General features: G+C 44.3%; 1 protein-coding gene across 1 annotated transcript in view; it reads left to right on the forward strand.

Annotated features, from left to right (window-relative positions):
* Positions 1-19,798: 19,798 nt before the first annotated feature.
* ANKDD1A (ankyrin repeat and death domain containing 1A) overlaps positions 19,799-20,641 on the forward strand; it is an 84,672-nt gene continuing 83,829 nt past the window's right edge. Inside the window, exon 1 of the mRNA XM_066592887.1 lies at positions 19,799-19,948. Coding sequence (XP_066448984.1) covers positions 19,915-19,948 — 34 coding nt within the window. The 5' untranslated portion in view covers positions 19,799-19,914. The remainder of the gene's footprint in view (positions 19,949-20,641) is intronic.

Raw genomic sequence — 20,641 nt, forward strand, 5'->3', positions numbered from 1 at the left:
ACAAATGAGTCACTATGGCCCCCAACCGCTGTTTCCATAACATTTGTCTTTGGGGCACGAGCTCCATAAATATGACATTCAGCCCAGTTGCTAGGTTTTTCAATTAAAGGGGTTGTCCCGCGCCGAAACGGGTTTTTTTTTTTTTTCAACCCCCCCCCCCCCCGGTCGGCGCGAGACAACCCCGATGCAGGGAGGTAAAGAAAGCTTACCGGAGCGCTTACCTTAATCCCCGCGCTCCGGTGACTTCAATACTTACCGCTGAAGATGGCCGCCGGGATCCTCTGTCTTCGTGGACCGCAGCTCTTCTGTGCGGTCCATTGCCGATTCCAGCCTCCTGATTGGCTGGAATCGGCACGTGACGGGGCGGAGCTACACGGAGCCGGCATCCTGCACGAAAGGCTCCATAGAAGACTGCAGAAGACCCGGACTGCGCAAGCGCGGCTAATTTGGCCATCGGAGGGCGAAAATTAGTCGGCACCATGGAGACGAGGACGCCAGCAACGGAGCAGGTAAGTATAAAACTTTTTATAACTTCTGTATGGCTCATAATTAATGCACAATGTATATTACAAAGTGCATTATTATGGCCATACAGAAGTGTATAGACCCACTTGCTGCCGCGGGACAACCCCTTTAATGTAAATTCAGTGTTATTTGGTGCTACTGCCTATTCTTTTACATTTTTGCATTCCAGTAGGCTGTTATCTCCACGAAACAAATTATTATAGTGAATGTAGTCCGTTGGGTGCCATTCGAATGGGGCGTGTGACTGTTTTTACCGTTCTTCGACTACTAGGACAGAGCCAAACAATTTAATCCAAAAGCCCTGGTGTGAACCCAGCCTGAGTCCGCTATACAGTATGTACATGACCTTTTGTGACTATGGGTAGATGTACACAGCTAAACCCCTACCTCATAGTGAAAGTATAAAAATGAAAAATGATAAATGATATCTTTGTTTTCCACTTTTTTAAATAAAAAAACTGAAGCAAACTGGACCCATAGAGAGCAATACATTTTTTTTGCTCTTAGTTTGGGTTCAGTTTGACTCCGTTTCCATTCGCTTTCAATTTTTTTCTTAATGGAAAAAAGTGAAGTTGGCCGCGTTATTGTTCTCGTTCCAAAAAATGGAAAGCGAATGAAAAGCGCCTTTCCATTTTGTCTTTTGCATTAAAACTAATGACAGAGGGAATCAAACTGTAGGGCTTCTGTCTGCCTTCAGTGTTGAGCGGATCTGTTTTTATCAGTACACAATAGGTGAGTTCAGAATTGACATACAACAGCCAGAATGATATGAAAAGATAGAAGAACTCTTCAATTTTTAATGCACTCTACAGTGGTGCAATGTGGGCACCATTCTTTTTGAATTACCTGGCGGAAGCACCTCCGCTGCATTGGAATCGATAACAGAGGATATGCTGGGAAGCATCTGGGCGGAACTGGACTACCGACCTGACATCTGCCACGTCACCAATGGCGCCAACATAAAATATCTGAAGATGCGTTAAAAACTTGAAGAGTTCTTCTATCTTTTCATGCCATGCTGACTGCTGTATGTCACTAAATGTATTAATAAATCGGCTTTACTTTTGCATGATTTTTGAATCACCCTGTATTAATAGAATTGGCACCTTGATGCAAAGAAAGAAAACAGTGGGACTCGGGGTTAAGATGTCTCTCTTGCTGAACTGCCATGAAGCTTGTATGAGGTAATACTGCTGCAATAGGATGTGGTTAGCGAGTTGATGTTTTTTGGTTTTTACGCTTCCTTTGGGCTAAGCAAATAAAAGAATGAAAGAATATACAAATTTCCAGTAATGAAGGGCAGCATAGTGCAGAGCTTGTTCCTGTTTTAGATCATACATTAGCATAACATGTATGGCATTGGTATGTCTTTTATATTGAACCAAGGCACAATGTATTATATTTGTAGCAATGTTACTGAAATGACTAGTTACATTGTGCAAACCTTACTTAAAAACAATATTCATAAATTTGCCACAATGTATTTTCTGCCAGTGTAACCTTTATGTCTATTGAACCTGGTTTAAAATAATCCATAGTACAGAACTGGGGACTAGGGATAACGTCCCCATATCAAATGGAAGGGGAAGGGACTTGTTATTGGTATGGCGCCAACTTATTTTGCAGCGCTTTCAGGTAATTTATTTATTGCCTCCCACCAAGCTGGGTACTCATTTTACCGACCTCGGAAGGATGAGTTGACCTTCAGCCGGCTAGCTGAACCATGCGGGGATTGAATCCGCAACCTTCAGGTCGGGAGTGAGAGCTTAAGACTACATTTCTGCTGCCTTAACACTCTGCGCCACATGAGGCCTGTAAATGGAAGGGTGGAAGACATAACACTAGCCTTTTTCCAGTGTAACAGATGGAGCATAAAGTTCAATGCTAGAGTTATATATATATCACCGTTATTTTACAGCTTGTCCTGATGATGGCTCAGGATGCTTCGTGCTGCCACCATTATATGTTGCTGTGGATGGCTGTGGGAATGATTTTTGGCCCCAACACACATTGTGTGGACATAGATTGAACTGTGGCCCTGCTACATCACATTATAATGTAAGTTAATGTGGTAACGCTGCAGTTTACAAATTGCCGTGACCCCTCAATCACAATAAATCCAAACCTGATTGTTGGTTCATGGCCATGGCAGCTTACAAGTTACAGTGCAGCTGCATACACTTACATTCGGATGTGATGTAGCAGGGCTATAGTACAAACTTTGGTGTTGTAACGTGTTGTGGCAAAAGTCGCCATGTAGCCCTAGCCCTAATTGGGAAGAAGATCCAAAGAGGAGACCAAAAGGAAAGTCCAGCTACTTCAGTGTTGTGGTGTAGCAAACTGAACAGAAAGAATAGCCAAAGGGGTGATGTAGAAGGGGCTCTTGATAGTAGGGCCCAGGTCAGTGCAGAGTATTCACCAACTACTGGGTGGGAAGTATATTTCAGAGAAAGTCTGTGTAAAGTAACAGTCCTTGGGAGAAGCTCCTTTAGAGTGAACAGAGAGCTGAGACAAAGAGTGTAGCATTAACCTCTTCGTGACCAAGAGTGAATATGTGTCCCCTCATTGCCAAAACTGTATGGGGTTGGCTTGGCAGCGAGGTGATTGTTTGGTGCCCAGGGTCTAATGAGAGCTCCCTATTAAGCCCTGCCTGTTGAAATATGTATTTTACAAGTGATTGCATGTTCAAGTCTCCTAGTGGGACAAAAAATTGTAATAATAAGTTTAATAACAGTTTAAAAAATATTGTTAATAAACCCATTTTTCACAAAGAAAATCAAACAAAAAATAAACAGAACTGGTATTGCTGTGTCCATAAGTCTGAACAGTAAGTAGTATAAAAATTACAACTTGACCTGCAAAAAACAAGCCCTCGTATGGCTATGTCGCTGGAAAAATAAAAAATGTTCTTGCTCTTGGAAAGATGAGACAAAAATATGATAACAAAAAAATGGAAAGAGGCTGTGGAGTGAAGGGGTTAATTGTTATATTCTGTTTAAATAGTGTTCAGTATTTATATGTTTATAGTGTTTATATTCTGTTCAGTTTATGTTGTGAATTGTTAAGCAACAGCATCTCCTTGTGTGTAATATAACCTTTAAGAGGCGGTGCCTCATCTGAGTACTATAACCATCAAGTGTGTCATACCACTATAAGTGAAGAAGTAAGGATAAACTGTTTGAACTGAATTTAGTCTGCAAGAACCACTCAAGAAGAAACTCGTTATATCCTTCCCCATGTAAGTATCATGGAGAAATACTATAAGTATAGGCCAGAAGAAAGTGAAGACACTTTACCTTGAGAGGAAAAACATTAAGTTGGTAAGGAAGGTTACAAGGACATGTCCTATATAACAATTATGGCCACACAGTTGGAATGTGGCACTTTTATGGCCACTGATTCAGGATGTCATTAAATTTTTGCATTCTCCGTGTCAGGCATTGTTGTGCATAACGCCTTCAATCAACATTGCGGTCAGTGTCCCCTGCAGCTAGAACTTATAATGAAACTGATGATTTACGGTATTTATGGGGTTCCTGCTGGAACAAATATTGCCATAATGTACAAGTGGGAGTAAAACAACAGGTTTGTTGACACACTAGAACTCTTTAGTCCACATATCAGTGAAATGATACGACTAATCATCTGTATGCACTAAAAAAAAAATGCATCAGGAAACTGTTCTTTCCTGCATAACTAGTAATTAGCAGGAAGGGCTAACAGTACCGAACCGCAATTAATTATAGCACAGGAAATCAGTGCCCCCACCCCCTTCCAGTATTGTGCTCTAAACTTCATCTTGTAGTCCAGTCCCAAAAATGTGACTAAAGAAGAATATAAAATAGCATATGAAAAATAAATGCCAGCTGCAATGTTTTAGGACAAAAACTGTGAATATAAAAACACTTATAGGTCAAAACCTCTAGAAGGGTCTATAAATATCTAGAAGCTAGCCACACATTACCCATACACAACTATTTTGCATACCAATTATTTGCCCAAAGATCCTGAAAGCAAGCCCCCATAACAGTGTGTGCCTGCCACAGATGCCCCTTAAATGCCTTAGTAAAGGGGTTGTACAAAGATTCATTTTTTGACCTATTCACAGGACAGATGATAAACGTCTGAGCGTTGAGGGTCTCACCTATAAGACTTTTATCACTGATCTTGTGGATAGGAGATAAAAGTGAATCTTGAATTACATGCATTTAAAAATAAATCACCACTTCCTTCCCTCCCCACAGAGTTGAGCACCACTTAGCAGCTTATACAGAAAGGGTTTCCCATCTGGGGACATGTCCTTTTCTGTCAGTATGTGACACGACCTCTGCAGGGCAACCATTTCTGTGCGGTGTTCAGGTGTCCTGGAAGTACAAGACGTTGTACAGGGATGGGAGAATATGTAGCGGTGTTGCTGCAATAAAAAAACTTCATGCGGCATTCTAAGACCACAAACGGTTTTAAGAAACTGCATACACTATTAAAAACCTCACATCTATCTCTTTACGGCTGGTATAACTTATACCAGCCATAGAGAGATAGATATGAGAGAGAGAGAGATAGACAGATATGGGAGAGAGAGAGAGAGATAGATATGGGAGAGAGAGAGAGAGATAGATAGATATGGGAGAGAGAGAGATAAGAGAGAGAGAGAGATAGATAGATAGATATGGGAGAGAGAGAGAGATAAGAGAGAAAGAGAGAGATAAGAGAGAGAGAGATAGATAGATAAGAGAGAGAGAGAGATAGATAGATAAGAGAGAGAGAGAGATAGATAGATAGAGAGAGAGAGCGATAGATAAGAGAGAGAGCGATAGATAAGAGAAAGAGCGATAGATAAGAGAGAGCGATAGATAAGAGAGAGAGCGATAGATAAGAGAGAGATAAGAGAGAGAGAGATAAGAGAGAGAGATAGATAGATAAGAGAGAGAGAGATAAGAGAGAGAGAGATAAGAGAGAGAGATAAGAGAGAGAGATAGATAAGAGAGAGGGATAAGAGAGAGATAGATAAGAGAGAGAGATAAGAGAGAGAGAGATAAGAGAGAGAGAGAGAGATAAGAGAGAGAGAGAGAGAGAGATAAGAGAGAGAGAGAGATAAGAGAGAGAGAGATAGATAAGAGAGAGAGATAGATAAGAGAGAGAGAGATAAGAGAGAGAGATAGATAAGAGAGAGATAGATAAGAGAGAGAGATAAGAGAGAGATAAGAGAGAGATAAGAGAGAGAGAGAGATAAGAGAGAGAGATAAGAGAGAGAGAGATAGATAAGAGAGAGAGAGATAGATAAGAGAGAGAGAGAGATAAGAGAGAGAGATAAGAGAGAGAGATAAGAGAGAGATAGATAGATAAGAGAGAGATAGATAAGAGAGAGAGATAAGAGAGAGAGAGATAGATAAGAGAGAGAGATAAGAGAGAGAGAGATAAGAGAGAGAGATAGAAAGATAAGAGAGAGAGATAGAGAGATAAGAGAGAGAGATAGAGAGATAGATAAAGATATGAGATAGATAAAGATATGAGATATGAGATAGATAAAGATATGAGATAGATAGATAAAGATATGAGATAGATAGATAAAGATATGAGATATGAGATAGATAGATAAAGATATGAGATATGAGATAGATAGATAAAGATATGAGATATGAGATATGAGATAGATAGATAAAGATATGAGATATGAGATAGATAGATAAAGATATGAGATAGATAGATAGAGATAGATAGATAAAGATATGAGATAGATAGCTAAAGATATGAGATATGAGATAGATAAAGATATGAGATATGAGATAGATAAAGATATGAGATATGAGATAGATAGATAAAGATATGAGATATGAGATAGACAGAGAGAGATAAGAGAGAGAGAGAGATAGATAAGAGAGAGAGATAGATAAGAGAGAGATAGATAAGAGAGAGAGATAGATAAGAGAGAGAGAGATAAGAGAGAGAGAGATAGATAGATAAGAGAGAGATAAGAGAGAGAGAGAGATAAGAGAGAGAGAGATAAGAGAGAGAGAGATAGCTAGATAGATAAAAGAGAGAGATAGAGAGATAAAGATATGAGATATGAGATAGATAAAGATATGAGATATGAGATAGATAGATAAAGATATGAGATATGAGATAGATAGATAAAGATATGAGATATGATATAGATAGATAAAGATATGAGATATGAGATAGATAGATAAAGATATGAGATATGAGATAGATAGATAAAGATATGAGATAGATAGATAGATAGATAGATAAAGATATGAGATAGATAGATAAAGATATGAGATAGATAAAGATATGAGATATGAGATAGATAAAGATATGAGATAGATAAAGATATGAGATATGAGATAGATAGATAAAGATATGAGATAGATAGATAGATAGATAGATAGATAGATAGATAGATATGAGATATGAGATAGATAGATAGATATGAGATATGAGATAGATAGATAGATAAAGATATGAGATATGAGATAGATAGATAGATAGATATGAGATATGAGATAGATAGATAAAGATATGAGATATGAGATAGATAGATAGATAAAGATATGAGATATGAGATAGATAAAGATATGAGATATGAGATAAAGATATGAGATGATAGATAGATAAAGATATGAGATGATAGATAGATAAAGATATGAGATGATAGATAGATAAAGATATGAGATGATAGATAGATAAAGATATGAGATGGATAGATAAAGATATGAGATGGATAGATAGATAAAGATATGAGATGGATAGATAGATAGATAAAGATATGAGATAGATAGATAGATAGATACCAGTATTTATCACCTCTTCCATTCTCCTCCACTCCCGACACTGCCAGCCACATGATTGGTCAGTGCAACACCGACCAGACCAATCATGCAGCCGGCAGTGGATTGATAGACTGCATTTGTGACCAGTTACAACTGCGGTCTTTAAGTGGAAAGGAGAAACATGCCGGGGAAGTCTGCAGCCTGTAATTGGCTGCCGTTTCCCCGGGTAACAGCCCTTCCCCAGGCCACGGCGGTCCCCCAGTGTCACCCGCAGCCGGCCCGCGGCATCGGTGAGACTGTATCTGGCAGGGGTCACATGGGGCCCTGTTTGTTAAGGGGTCGGGTTGCAATTGTGACCCCTAGTGGTATGCCAGTGCGTGGCATGGTCTCAGCGTGTAGTGGCAAGAACCTTGAACATGGAAGTTTACCTTGACATTCTAGACATACTCTCTTGACAATAGTTGTGCCAATTAAGTAGGGCAAAAGTTCTGTTAAGGTCTGTGATTGTTTTACGTGGCGTGATCTCTGTCTGTCCATGATGTGGCAATACTATAGGAATGGTCAGCAATATTTCCAACAAGACAATGCACATTGTCACAAATCTAACACTGCTTTACATTGTCTTTTGTCCATGTAAAGTGGCCTTGGAAATGGATTGTCCAAATTCCTGCTTTAGGCCAGTTTCACAAAAATTGTGCGGGATTTGTGTGTTGGATCACTACTTCCCCGAAGTGATGCAAGATGTTTTTGACACACAAACGCCTCCCATTCTCAGGGAAATCGCATGTTGGCAAGCACGATATCGGGACGAGTCTCACGGCCCGATATCACACTCGCAGTGTGAAATTAGCCTAAGGGTGGACACCCACTGGCGGTTTTTTCTCCACTGCGATGCAAGACTAAAGTTAAAGTCTTGCATTGCAGAGTGAGAAAAAAGCCAGCATCACGCTGGGATATCGGCATGACGCCGGCATATCGCCAGTCTTTTCAATGGGGCCAGCGGCAGCAGCACTAGCCCCATTGAAAAGAGAAGCAGAATGCCGCGGACGTCTGCCGCAGCTGTCACAGCTGTGGCAGAGGATTCCTTCATCCCTGCGGGGATGAAGGAAACTCCTGCCACAGCTGTCACAGCTGTGGCAGAAGTCCGCGGCATTCTCCCTATGCTTTCAATGGGGCTAGCGCTGCTGTCGCTGGCCCCATTGAAACCACTTGCGATATGCCGGTTCTATACCGGCGTCTTTCTTGCGCTGCGAGGCGAGAGTTTTCTCGTGCTCTTGCAGCGCAAGAGAGAAAATATCGCAAGTGAGCGTCCACCCTTAGTGTTTGCCATGGGTCCCTCACTGCTGGCCAGTCGAAAGACCTAAAGTACCTACCTAAGGTGCTCCCAGATTTGGACTGCCCCACAGGGAGCAGCTTCCCCTGTTCTGGTGACTAGAGGGGGTTCCACACTAATAAAAAGTAAAAACATGTTTTCTTGGAAAAACAGAAGCAGCACTCCAATATATTCTGCAAGATGTGCAAGGTTTATTCCCCCATGGTTTTACAGCAACATTTCAGCTTCTCACTGAAGTTATTTTCAAGCCGTGTCTTCTTGGCAGAAAATCGTTATTGTTGCCTGACATCATATAATTGATCAACCAGTAAATTTATAAACAGAGTGATAGAAGTGATGATGTGTCTGATTTCTTTTATAATTATGATTTATACTCTAATATAGCCAATATATACATTTATGCGGTTATACTATAAAATGGACATTCATGCCATCCGCTGTAAATCTTGGTTTCCATCGCTAGGTGTAGTCTTTAATTCCCTAAAGTGATAATTATTATATCTGTCTATTTTTAGTTAAAAACATAATGAAATCACAGATTGCAGTTCTGTAAATGGGTCTTCAGGAAGGACTACTGAAAAATTACTGAAAAATTGGAAATCTAGCGAGGAACATAAGAAAACAGAGTTAGTTTCCAACATCAACTACAAGTGCTGAAATACCACTGGAAATGAGGGGTGTGAACCGACCTCACATAGCCCCTTCCCGCACGTTCACAGTCATTTCAACATCAGCACATAAATCTTATTATTTGCATTATGAAAAGTTATACAGCTTTCCAATATATTTGCTGTATCAATTCCTTATGCTTTTCAACAGCTCTGCTTGCAGTCATTCAATAGAAAACATCATTGTTAACTCCCTCAGTGACACACGGGTACATAGCTGATTACAGCTCCAGTAGGTGTATCAGAGCTCTTTCTTATGAAGGGCTTTGCATCTGTAGGTCCATCAAATGATCAAGACAAATTTTTAGCCCAGAGCATGGGAGTTTAGGGCAGGGGAGGAGAGAGATGGGGGACAGGGAGGACTAAATGGTCTCAGCAAACTGTTTAGTGCGGACGGACTGGAGGTTCCTAGAGGTGCGATAGATAGGAGGGTCAGGAGAGATGCTAGGGTGCCTGATGGAGAAAGAGAGAAGGTTGTGATCTGAGAGTGGAAGTGGGGAGTTAGTAAAGTGAGAAGCAGAGCAGAGACGGAGGAAAACTAAATCGAGAGTGTTGCCATCTCTTTGAGTAGGGAGGAGGTAAGCGTTAAAAGCTGGGAGGCAAATGAGGAGCTGCGGCCGTTAGTAGGGATGTTGAAATCACCAAGGATGAGGGTTGGGATTTCACAGGATAGGAAGTGGGGGAGCAAGGCAGCAAAGTGGTCTAGGAACAGGCGGGTGGGACCTGGGGGGCGGTAAATAACTGCGACACAAAGGGACAGTGGCGGAAGAGTCGCAGGGTGTGGACTTCGCAGGAGTGGAAGGTAAGCGAGGGAGCTGAGGGAATGACCTGGACAGTACAGTTTGGGGAGAGGATGATGCCTACTCCTCCGCCGCGTCTGTCGTCCGATCTGGGGGTGTGGGAGAACTGCAGGCCATCATAGGACAATGCAGCGGGGGAGGTAGAATCGGACTGCTCTATCCAGGTTTCCGTGAGGGTGAGCAGGTTAAAGTGTTTGGTGGTGAAGAGGTCATGGATAGTTCGGAGTTTGTTGCATGCGGATTGAGAGTTCCATAGGGCACATTTGAATGGGGCAAGGGGAGGCATTTTGGTAGAGAGCAGTACGGGATGGGCCTGGGTTGGGGGATATGTCCCCTGCAGCTGGGGGTAGCAAGGCTGAGCACATGGTTAGGAGATTTGTGTGGGTGGCTGAGGTGTTTCTTGGCGGTATGGGGGGGTTGGAGGCGTCTTAGGAAGTTGAAAAGTGCATGGGAGCCATACATGGGTGAGGAGAGGAGGGAGGGGCCGATGTGGATGGAGTGTGTTGGGTCTGGGCGTTGGAAGAAAGTGCTAAGGCTTGAAAAGAGGATAGTGATGGAGATCAGTGCAAAGAGGAGAGTATTATCCTCCAGACTTTGGACAGTTGTGGATGTAACCTGTCTCCTGCTGTGTCGAACTGCGCTGTATAACTGCATCATTCAACAGTAGAGATGAGCGAGCGTACTCGGAAAAGCACTACTCGCTCGAGTAATGTGCTTTATCCGAGTATCGCTGTGCTCGTCCCTGAAGATTCGGGTGCCGGCACGGAGCGGGGAGCTGCAGGGGAGAGCGGGGAGGAACGGAGGTAAGATCTTTCTCTCCTTCTCTCCCGCCCGCTCTCCCCTGCTCCCCGCTGCGACTCACCTGTCAGCCGCAGCGGCACCCGAATCTTCAGACCCGAGCACAGCGATACTCGGATAAAGCAAATTACTTGAGCGAGTAGTGCTTTTCCGAGTACGCTCACTCATCTCTATTCAACAGCATAAGACACTTGTTGCTGGACACTTAGTGCTGGAGACATCAGGTGAGGCAGCCTCTGGTGAGGCATGGAGGGTAGAACTGACTTTAAAGTTCTGGCTACAGGACTTCAGCTGGGAGTGGCTTGTTACATTTCACTAGTCAACCAGCTGACCCACCTTTAGATGGCTAATGAACAAGATGTGGGGGGAGAGGTTTATTACCCTCTTGAATAAACAAAATGTGCCCAGCAACACTAAGATGAGACAGGGAGAAAACCATTTGGGGGAGGTGATGAGGAAAATACATACAGTACAAATAGAGTCAAATCAATTTATATGAAGCAATGGGACATACCATTGCGCACAGATTATGACATAAATGAAAGGTTTCTTGGGATGAGTAGGAGTTTCAATAGTAAGACCCCCACTGATCAGCAAGTTATCCCATATCCTGTGGTTTATCCCCCTTAATAAGCCCCTAAGCCATGCTGCTGCCTCATGAATCCATTGGACTGATATAGACCTCCATATACAGTTGCATTTCTCATCCACAAACTACCAGTATAAAAATATATATCATTCAGTATACACATTTTTTGATGCCTGGCTGTATAGGAAATACACAAGACTAGCCTATACTGTACAACAAAAGAAAAATGTGTACCAATGTGTAGCAGGCATTGTGGGCAAAGAAGTTACTTTTTTGCTACCCGTCAAGCCCATAGAAGTCTATGGACTCATTCTACGTATGCGCCGGGAGTACTTCCGAGAAAATACACCGAATGTAGCAGTGTGAATAATATGTGCAGACATAACAGAATTTTTTTTGCAAGTAAATCCACACCAAAATCTGCAATTAAATCCACACTGGACTTCACTGTGGATTTTGGTGTGTTTTCACTGCAGATTTCACGAATAGCATTGCAATAAATGAAATATGCAGTGAAAAGCCGCCACTTTTTTGTGACAGCTAGGTTATGCTGTGGATTTGAAAATCTGCAGCATGACTGCAGATTTCTTTCGCTGTGAGTGAATGGGGCTTGTTAAAAAAAATTTAAAAAACCATACACACCCCTTCTACATACAGCCATAACCCGAACATAAATCTACATTATAGGAATGTTTGCAGAAGAGAATATGGTATTGGATGGAGAATTCGCCACCAACTCCCATGAACTAAAATCCAACTGTTCGCCTGCGGATTGGGGGTTTATTTCTGTAGAGCTGGCCCTAGGCATGGGCCTTTTATACCTAGTGGGAAATGTAGCCCTGGGTACCTAAACATCTTAGTATGTTAGATTTTAATTAACCTAGATCTAACTATGTATAGATGTACCATAAGACTTCGTGATATATCATTTAATAATTCACGCTATCACTTTGGGGAATGTGGAGATGCTTGCTTCTCTGATAATATTGAACGATACTTCAAAAAGAAAGCAAAGCATTTTGGCTGATCTGACACAAGTGAAGCGGGCTGTAAGTTCCTCTGCAGCACATCATTAGGGCAGGGATGGAATTCTACAGAAAACACATTTTTCATGTTGATAACATTCAGAGAATATTTATAGATCAGCATCTGCTCAAACTGGTTGTGCCGATTCTGCGGAATGAAGAACTCAAGTCTGCTTACATGAACTATTATAGAATATAGTAGAGTTATACATATACTTTGCTTTGTTAGCTGTTGGGCGCCCAGTTGGTTAAAGGGCTTGTCCCACTTTAACCCAATAAGGACCAAGTGCTGTAAATATATGGCGCTTGGTCCCAGGATTTATTCCTGCTCCATAGTAAAAATACGGCGTGGGAATAAAGCTCCTGCAATATAGCAGGTCTGGTCCTTGGTTGTCAATGACAGCCGAGGACCCAGAAGAGAAGGTGGAAATGGGTTTTAACTGCTTCTGTCGTCTCCTTTGCAGTCTACATGAGTGCTACGTAGTGAATAGAGAAAGTGGAAGTCCCGTTTCTGCTATTCGATTTGATGATCATGTGATCGCTGGGTGCCCCCTGGCATGACAGAGCTGCTGGGTCTCAGCAGGCCCAGATTAGTTCTTCCAGTGACTACTGTCACTATAGGAGGAGGTTTTCACCTGTAACTGGGCTCCTATGAATACCCTAGTGGAAAATAGTGAAATTAAAAAAGAATGATTGTGAATGTCTCCGGAGGTCTTATATGACGTTATAAGGGACACAGATGTTAAAAAAATAGTTTTAAAATAAGTTTAAAAAGTTACAGAATAAAATGAAAATATTTAAAAAACAAAAACGACTCATCGCGAATACCAACCTAAAACATCGCCATATCCACACTGTAATCATAGACTGCAGATTATACATCAAAACGTCTGAAACAAAATGGGGGTCCCAATTGAAGAGTAATTAAAAACAAACAAGTATAAATGTAATAAATGCTTTTTTTATCCCTAAGAAAACAAAAAAAGACAAAAAAAAAACTCAGTGAAAAAAGATATTAAAAAATAACCCTAAATATCATGAAAAAAGTGCGGTAAAAATAATTTTGGTAGCTGAAAAAAAATTGCGCCGTAAAACCATCATATGCATAAAATCTTAAAAAGTGTCTGGTCTGTCTGTGGACTTGCAGACCACCCTAAGGGCGCCCACCCACTGGCGTTTGCGTTTTCCGCGGGAAAAAAACGCAGCGTTTTCGCGGCGTTTTCACGGCTTTTCTGTTAATTTCCATTGACATTCATGGGTGCATTAGGAGAAAAATAAGGACACATATGCAACTGACAGTTCCTATGTTAAAAACGCAAACGCAACGCAAAAAAAACGCCAGTGGACAGGAACACATGTTATCTCTATGCCTGTGCAGGAAAAACGCAAAACGCAGGTAAAAAAACGCCAGTGGGTGGGCGCCCTAAGACTGACCTGTGAAAATCATTGGGGTCCAGCTCGGCAGCAGCAGAGATTCTCTGATCTGTGGCCTGCTTGGCGGCCTGATCCCGCAGCCTCCGCTCTCCATGCTCTGGTGGGACTAGTGGAGTCTGGAAGGACATCACCCTACATCATCCTGTGAAGTGCCCCCTCATGCTCCAGACCCCACTGACAGACTCTCTCGCTACAACCAGGATATACCAGCAATCATATAAAGTCATAATACAGTAGAGATCGCTGCCCTCCTCCTATTCTGAGCCAGGCACATAAGTAAAAAAAACCCACATTTTTATACATTATCTGTACTAAATATCCAGACTATTCTATTATTTCTCCTCCTACTGTGGTGGCCATGCAAACCTTGCATGAGCTTTAGTGGGATAGGAGTGGTGAAGACAGTATCAATTCACTGCAGTGGTCATTGGTTCAAAAATAATAGTATAATCAACATCCCAGTTCTTATTAGTGGACATCTATTTACTATTCCCTAAAGAGGATAAAATAATAGTTCTCTTCTCTACCAATCACCAAGGGATCTAAGCTTTACGGTCCATTTTAGCGGAGACTATACCCATTCAGAACTCATTTCCTATCCACGGAAAAACACATGGACTTTACTACCACCTAGTGGCTGGATATAATATAACAACTGATTTTGCACTCTAGTTAAAGGGGTTGTCCCGCGATAGCAAGTGGGGTTAAGCACTTCTGTATGGCCATATTAATGCACTTTGTAATATACATCGTGCATTAAATATGAGCCATACAGAAGTTATACACTTACCCCCTCTGGTGCTGGCGTCCCCGTCTCCATGGCGCCGACCAAAGCCGCCTTCTGCCTGGATTATACGCGCTTGCGCAGTCTGCCCTCTTCTGTCCGGCTCTGGCGTGCTCGCGCTGCAGAGGTCTTCTGTACTAGAATCTCACAAGAAAGAAGTAGATCAATTACATGATGAAATACGATTGCTTCCTAAAAAAAACTTACTCAGGGCTCACAGAGTGGCTCACAGTTGTGCATGCATGGTAGCACTCCATTTATTTCAATAGGGCTAGTAACGGTGACCCATACAGAGTATAAACCATAACCCCCCTCTGCTCTCTATCACTGAGCTAATCATTACCCACTAAGGCCTCCTTCCCACGGGCGGATTTCCGCTGCGTAATACGCGGCAGAAATCTGCTGCGTTGCGCGCAGCTATTAGGTTCTATTGAACCTAATAGCACAATGCTTACGGTGCGGAATTCCACCGCGGAATTCCGCACCGTAAAATCACCCGTCCTCACCCACGGCATGCTCTATTAGAGCATGCTGCGGGTGTACACGCGGACGGCTTCCATTGCAGTCAATGGAAGCCGTCCGTCACGCTATCTTTCGCTGTAGTACAGCGAAAAATAGCGTGAAACCGCTTCCCCGCCTACCGCCAGGCGCGTTATGTGATGCTGTGGGCGTGTCACATGACACTGCGGTGCGTCACACGCTGTATTGCGCATGCGCGCCGAAGCGTTATGAGGGACGTAGGACGCTGGATCCAGAGGTAAGTATTGGGGTCTCTTGGGGGGGCGCCGTGACGGGCTCTGCCGCGGTATTTCGCGGCGGAGCCCCTCACGGCCGTGTGAAGCCGGCCTTCCACACCTTCTCGCCCAGACCAAGCATTCCTATTTTATATACCAACCTTTTATGCGGCACAGTATCAAATGCTTTGGAGAAGTCAAGCTATACAAGATCCAATGACTCTCCAGTCTACAACTTACCTTTTCATAGAAGCTAATCAGATTGGTCTGACAGGAGCGATCTCTCATAAACCCATGTTGATATGAGGTCATACAACCATTTCCCTTGAGGTACTCCAGGATAGCATCTCTTACAAACCCTTCAAACATTTTACAAGTAAGACTTACCACCCTGTAGTTTCTGGGTTGACTTTTCAACCCCTTTTTGAATATGAGTACCATATTTGCTATGCTATGTAAATCCAGTGGAAGAGACCCCGCCACTATAAAGTTCTTAAATATAAGAAACAATGGTCTATCACATTACTTAATTCCCTTAGAACCTGGGGGTGTATGTGGGCAGCCGGCGGCCGGGGAGTGACATTTTTGAGCCCCGCACAGAAATGGAGCATGCCGTGATTTGTTTTTGGCGCGTGATTTTGCGCAGACAAAATCGCGGTCGTCTGCATAGGATTGCGTATTGTAATGCAATCCTATGCAGGCGTGTACAGGCGGAAATTCTGCTGGAAATCCCGCCACGGGATTTCCGCCCGTGTGCAGGGGGCCTTAATCATGCAGCATAAACGACATGATCTGTTTTTTTGCGGGCTGGATTGAACACGATACCAACTTTTTTTTTAATGTTTTTCCAATTTGCACATTTAAAACTTTTTTATTTTTCCGTGGATGGAGCTCTGTGAAGGCTTGTTTTTTACCTGATAAGCTGTATTTTTATTGGCTACCATTTTTGGGTACAAAGGGATTTTTTGATCACTTTTATGGCATTTTTTTGGGGAGGCAAAATGAACAAAATAAGTATTTTGCCTCTGTTTTTAGGGCTTTTTATGGTTTTTGCTGTGCAGGATAAATGGCCTGTTCAATTCATTGTACAGGTCATTACGGATATGATGTTACCAAAACTTGGTAACAGGGACTTGAACCCTAAAAGCTTTGATAATGCATTGCAGTACTTCTGTACTGCAGTACATTATTGCTTACATTGCGGAGGGCCGATGACATCATAGAGCGAGTGCGCTCCCTCTGTGAACCCTTTACATGCACTACGTACATTGATTGCGGCATGTAGGGTCTTCAGAGCGGGGATCGGTTTTCTTACTGATCCCTGCTGTTGCAGTGGAAGGCTGGCTATCAGTCTTAGCCGACTCCTGCTGTGGGATGGTGTGGGCCCAGCTTCTGAGCCCGTGCCATCCACATTACATAAGTTTATGTCCTGTTTCATTAAAGGGGTTGTTTCAAGGAAGCAGTGAATTTTTTTTTTTGCCCAGTCCCCCTAATTAAGCATACATTACTAAGCCCCCCTGTAAATGACTTTTCTAGCTGGTTTGTACTTACAGTTCCAGCGTTTCCGCAACTTATAAAAATTTTCCCAAGATGGCCGCCAGCTCTTTTCCCATCGCTTGCTGTAGCCCGACGTGCACGCTCCCGAGACGCTACCAGCTGTGTCTCCCTGACAACCAGACGCCCCGCAGCCGCCGACCGGACCCCTGGATTGAACGCGGCCGACCACGGCACACAGTCACCCACCGCCAGGCAGCAGGTAACCGGCGCAGCCCCCCCCCGACAGAGCGACAGCCCCCCCATCACAGCGACAGCCCCCCCGACAGAGCGACAGCCCCCCCATCACAGCGACAGCCCCCCCCCCCACACAGCGACAGCCCCCCCATCACAGCGACAGCCCCCCCCCATCACAGCGGCAGCCCCCCCCGGCACAGCGACAGCCCCCCATCACAGCGACAGCCCCCCCATCACAGCGGCAGCCCCCCCTGGCACAGCGACAGCCCCCCCATCACAGCGACAGCCCCCCCATCACACCGGCAGCCCCCCCCCCGGCACAGCGACAGCCCCCCCCCCCCCGGCACAGCGGCAGCCCCCCCGACACAGCGGCAGCCCCCCCGGCCCATCACTTACCTGGGCGGCAGGACGGCGGGACAGCTGGGCGGCTTCTCGGGACAGCTGAGCGGCTCTGCACCTTCCTCTAACAGAGGATGGTACAGAATGGCCGCTCCAGCGCGCTCCCGAGCAGTGGCAGCTCGTCTGCGCATGCGCAGAAGAGCTGTAGCGGGGAGCACACTGAAGCGGCTCGTGCTGAAAGGAGAAGAACAGACTGCGCAAGCGCGTCTAAAAAAGCAAGCTGCCAGCGAATTTAGACGGATCCATGGAGACGAGGACGCTAGCAACGGAGCAGGTAAGTGAATAACTTCTGTATGGCTCATAATTAATGCACGATGTACATTACAAAGTGCATTAATATGGCCATACGGAAGTGTATAATTTCGCGAGACAACCCCTTTAACTACCAGCCTGCCAGAATGGTCCCATAGCGTTAAAGGGTTAAGCATCGGATGAGGGCAAGCTGAATCTTTGCTCTGGGTGAAGGAAAACCTAGCTACAACTCTGGACATTCCTGTACCTCTTCTTATGGGGTGTCTGACCGAACGTGTTATATGGCATCTGACAGGAAACACCTCTGTATGTGGATAGATGGATGGATAGACAGACAAGTAGGTAGGTAGACATGAGATCGACAGACAGACAGATAAATATCTTTGCAAAGCTCTTTTGCCAGGATTTTCGGGGGGTGGGGTGGCTTGAAATATAAGCCCTACCCTGAAAATAAGCTCTAGCTGTATAAAAAAAAACAAAAAAAAAAAAAAACATCACCCAATAGCCGCTGTTCGCTCTGCCGCAGGTCTTCTCTGCAGGTCCCTGACACTTGTCCTCAGTCTTCAGGCAACGATTCCTGGTCAGGGAAGCACCTCCAGGAAGCGCTGCCTCTGATTGGTACTCGAGCACCGCGCCTCAGCCAATCAGAGTCAGCGCTCGATAAACCAATCATAGCCATTCAATGAAACTGGCCAGACAGATAGGCACAGATATGAGACTGACACGTAGGTAGGTAGATATGAGACAGACAGGTAGGTAGGTAGATAGATATGAATCATATGGAAACAGGAAACACTTCTGTGTGTGGATAGATATATAGACAAACAAGTAGGTAGGTTGATATGAGACAAACAGGTTGGTAGATAGATGGATATGAGACAGACAGACAGGTAGGTAGTTAAATGGATATGAGACAGACAGGTAGGTAGATATGAGACAGACAGGTAGGTAGGTAGATATGAGACACAGAATGGTAGGTAGATGGATATGAGACAGACAGGTAGGTAGATATGAGACACATTATGGTGAGTAGATAGATATGAGACAGACAGGTAGGTAGATAGATATGAGACACAGAATGGTAGGTAGATGGATATGAGACAGACAGGTAGGTAGTATAGGTATGAGACACAGGATGGTGGGTAGATAGATATGAGACAGACAGTAGGTATGTAGATATGAGACAGACAGGTAGGTAGGTAGATAGATATGAGACACAGGATGGTGAGTAGATAGATATGAGACAGACAGGTAGGTAAATATGAGACACATTATGGTGAGTAGATAGATATGAGACAGACAGGTAGGTAGATAGATATGAGACAAACAGGTAGGTAGTATAGGTATGAGACACAGGATGGTGGGTAGATAGATATGAGACAGACAGTAGGTATGTAATAATAATAATTAATAATAATAATCTTTATTTGTATAGCGCCAACTTATTCCGCAGCGCATGTAGATATAAGACAGACAGGTAGGTAGATAGATATGAGACAGATAGATATGTAGATGTGAGACAGATAGGTAGGTAGATATGATGCACAGGTTGGTAGGTAGATATGATGCACAGGTTGGTAGGTAGATATGATGCACAGGTTGGTAGTAGATAGATGGATATAATGGCACTTAAAGCGTGCGGTTGCCTAGTAGTTTAGGTAGGTAGTGTAGTGTGAGATGGCTTGCATCTCCGCTCTGCGCCTGAGCTGGACCTGACCTCCTGGCAGTACTTTGTATCTCGCACCTCCATAGAGATGTGAGGGCTGAGAGGTCGGTCAGCTCAGGTGAGGGACACCTGGGGCAGTCTGTAGCAGCAGACATTGTCCGCTGGGGGCGCTGTGCACACAGTTATTGTACAGTAAGTCCAACACGGTGTAGTAACTGACTCGGCACAAGCCGCATCTCCCGCCTTCTCCCTCCTCCTCCTCCTTCTGCCCCTGGCGTGACGTCACCGGCCGGCAGCTCCTGCGCACTGGCAGCACATCACCCCTGTGGAGGGCGCAGGCTGCCCGGGGAAGGGCTGGCAGGGGGTACCCGGCGGGATGAGGCTGAGCTGAGGCGGCTCCGGGATGGAGAGTGCACTGCTTTGCGATGACGAGATCTGTAAGTAGCGGGTGGGCATGCATGCAGGGCAGGGTGGTAGCCGGGCATTGTTCGGACCGTCATACTGGGCATTGCCACTTGTACAGCAGCTGACCTAGGACTGCCACTGAGCTGCCATAGCCGTCATGTCACTACACTGTCAGGAAGGAAGGGCAGAGCCGGGCGTGGAGCATGCAGGACGGGGGGCTGTGCGCTCATGCCCGGCGGCGCCCCCAGCTTGTAAGACCCCAGCAGAAGTAATGGGGCAGCCTCATAAAGACCAGAGGAGGGGAGGATGGCAGAGCTGACCAATCAGGACGCAGCTTTCATCTTCCAAAGTGCTGCAAAGAAATAAAAGCTGGGATTTGATTGGTTGAATGTTATCAGCAACTTCTCCCCATTATCTTCCATCAGTTCTTATAGATCTCCTGTAGAGTGCGTCCGCGGGAGACGGAGACCCCGCCGCGTCTTCAGGGGCAGCAAAGCCCATGACATTCTCTAAATCCTGTGCCCGCGCTGCGGATTGTAAATATACAGCATGTCTATTATAGCAGCGGATTTTCAGCACCAAAATCCACATTAAAATCCACATCAAACACGGCCGTTATTTATGTGGATTTTGCGCTGCAGATCTGCTGAGGACACTGAGCAACATGTGGTCATACCCTTAAAGGATCACAGGGGGTGCAGCCCCCAGTATACAAGCTTCCAGCC

Source organism: Eleutherodactylus coqui, chromosome 2 (assembly GCF_035609145.1).
Source record: "Eleutherodactylus coqui strain aEleCoq1 chromosome 2, aEleCoq1.hap1, whole genome shotgun sequence".
In the NCBI taxonomy this organism is placed as follows: domain Eukaryota; kingdom Metazoa; phylum Chordata; class Amphibia; order Anura; family Eleutherodactylidae; genus Eleutherodactylus; species Eleutherodactylus coqui.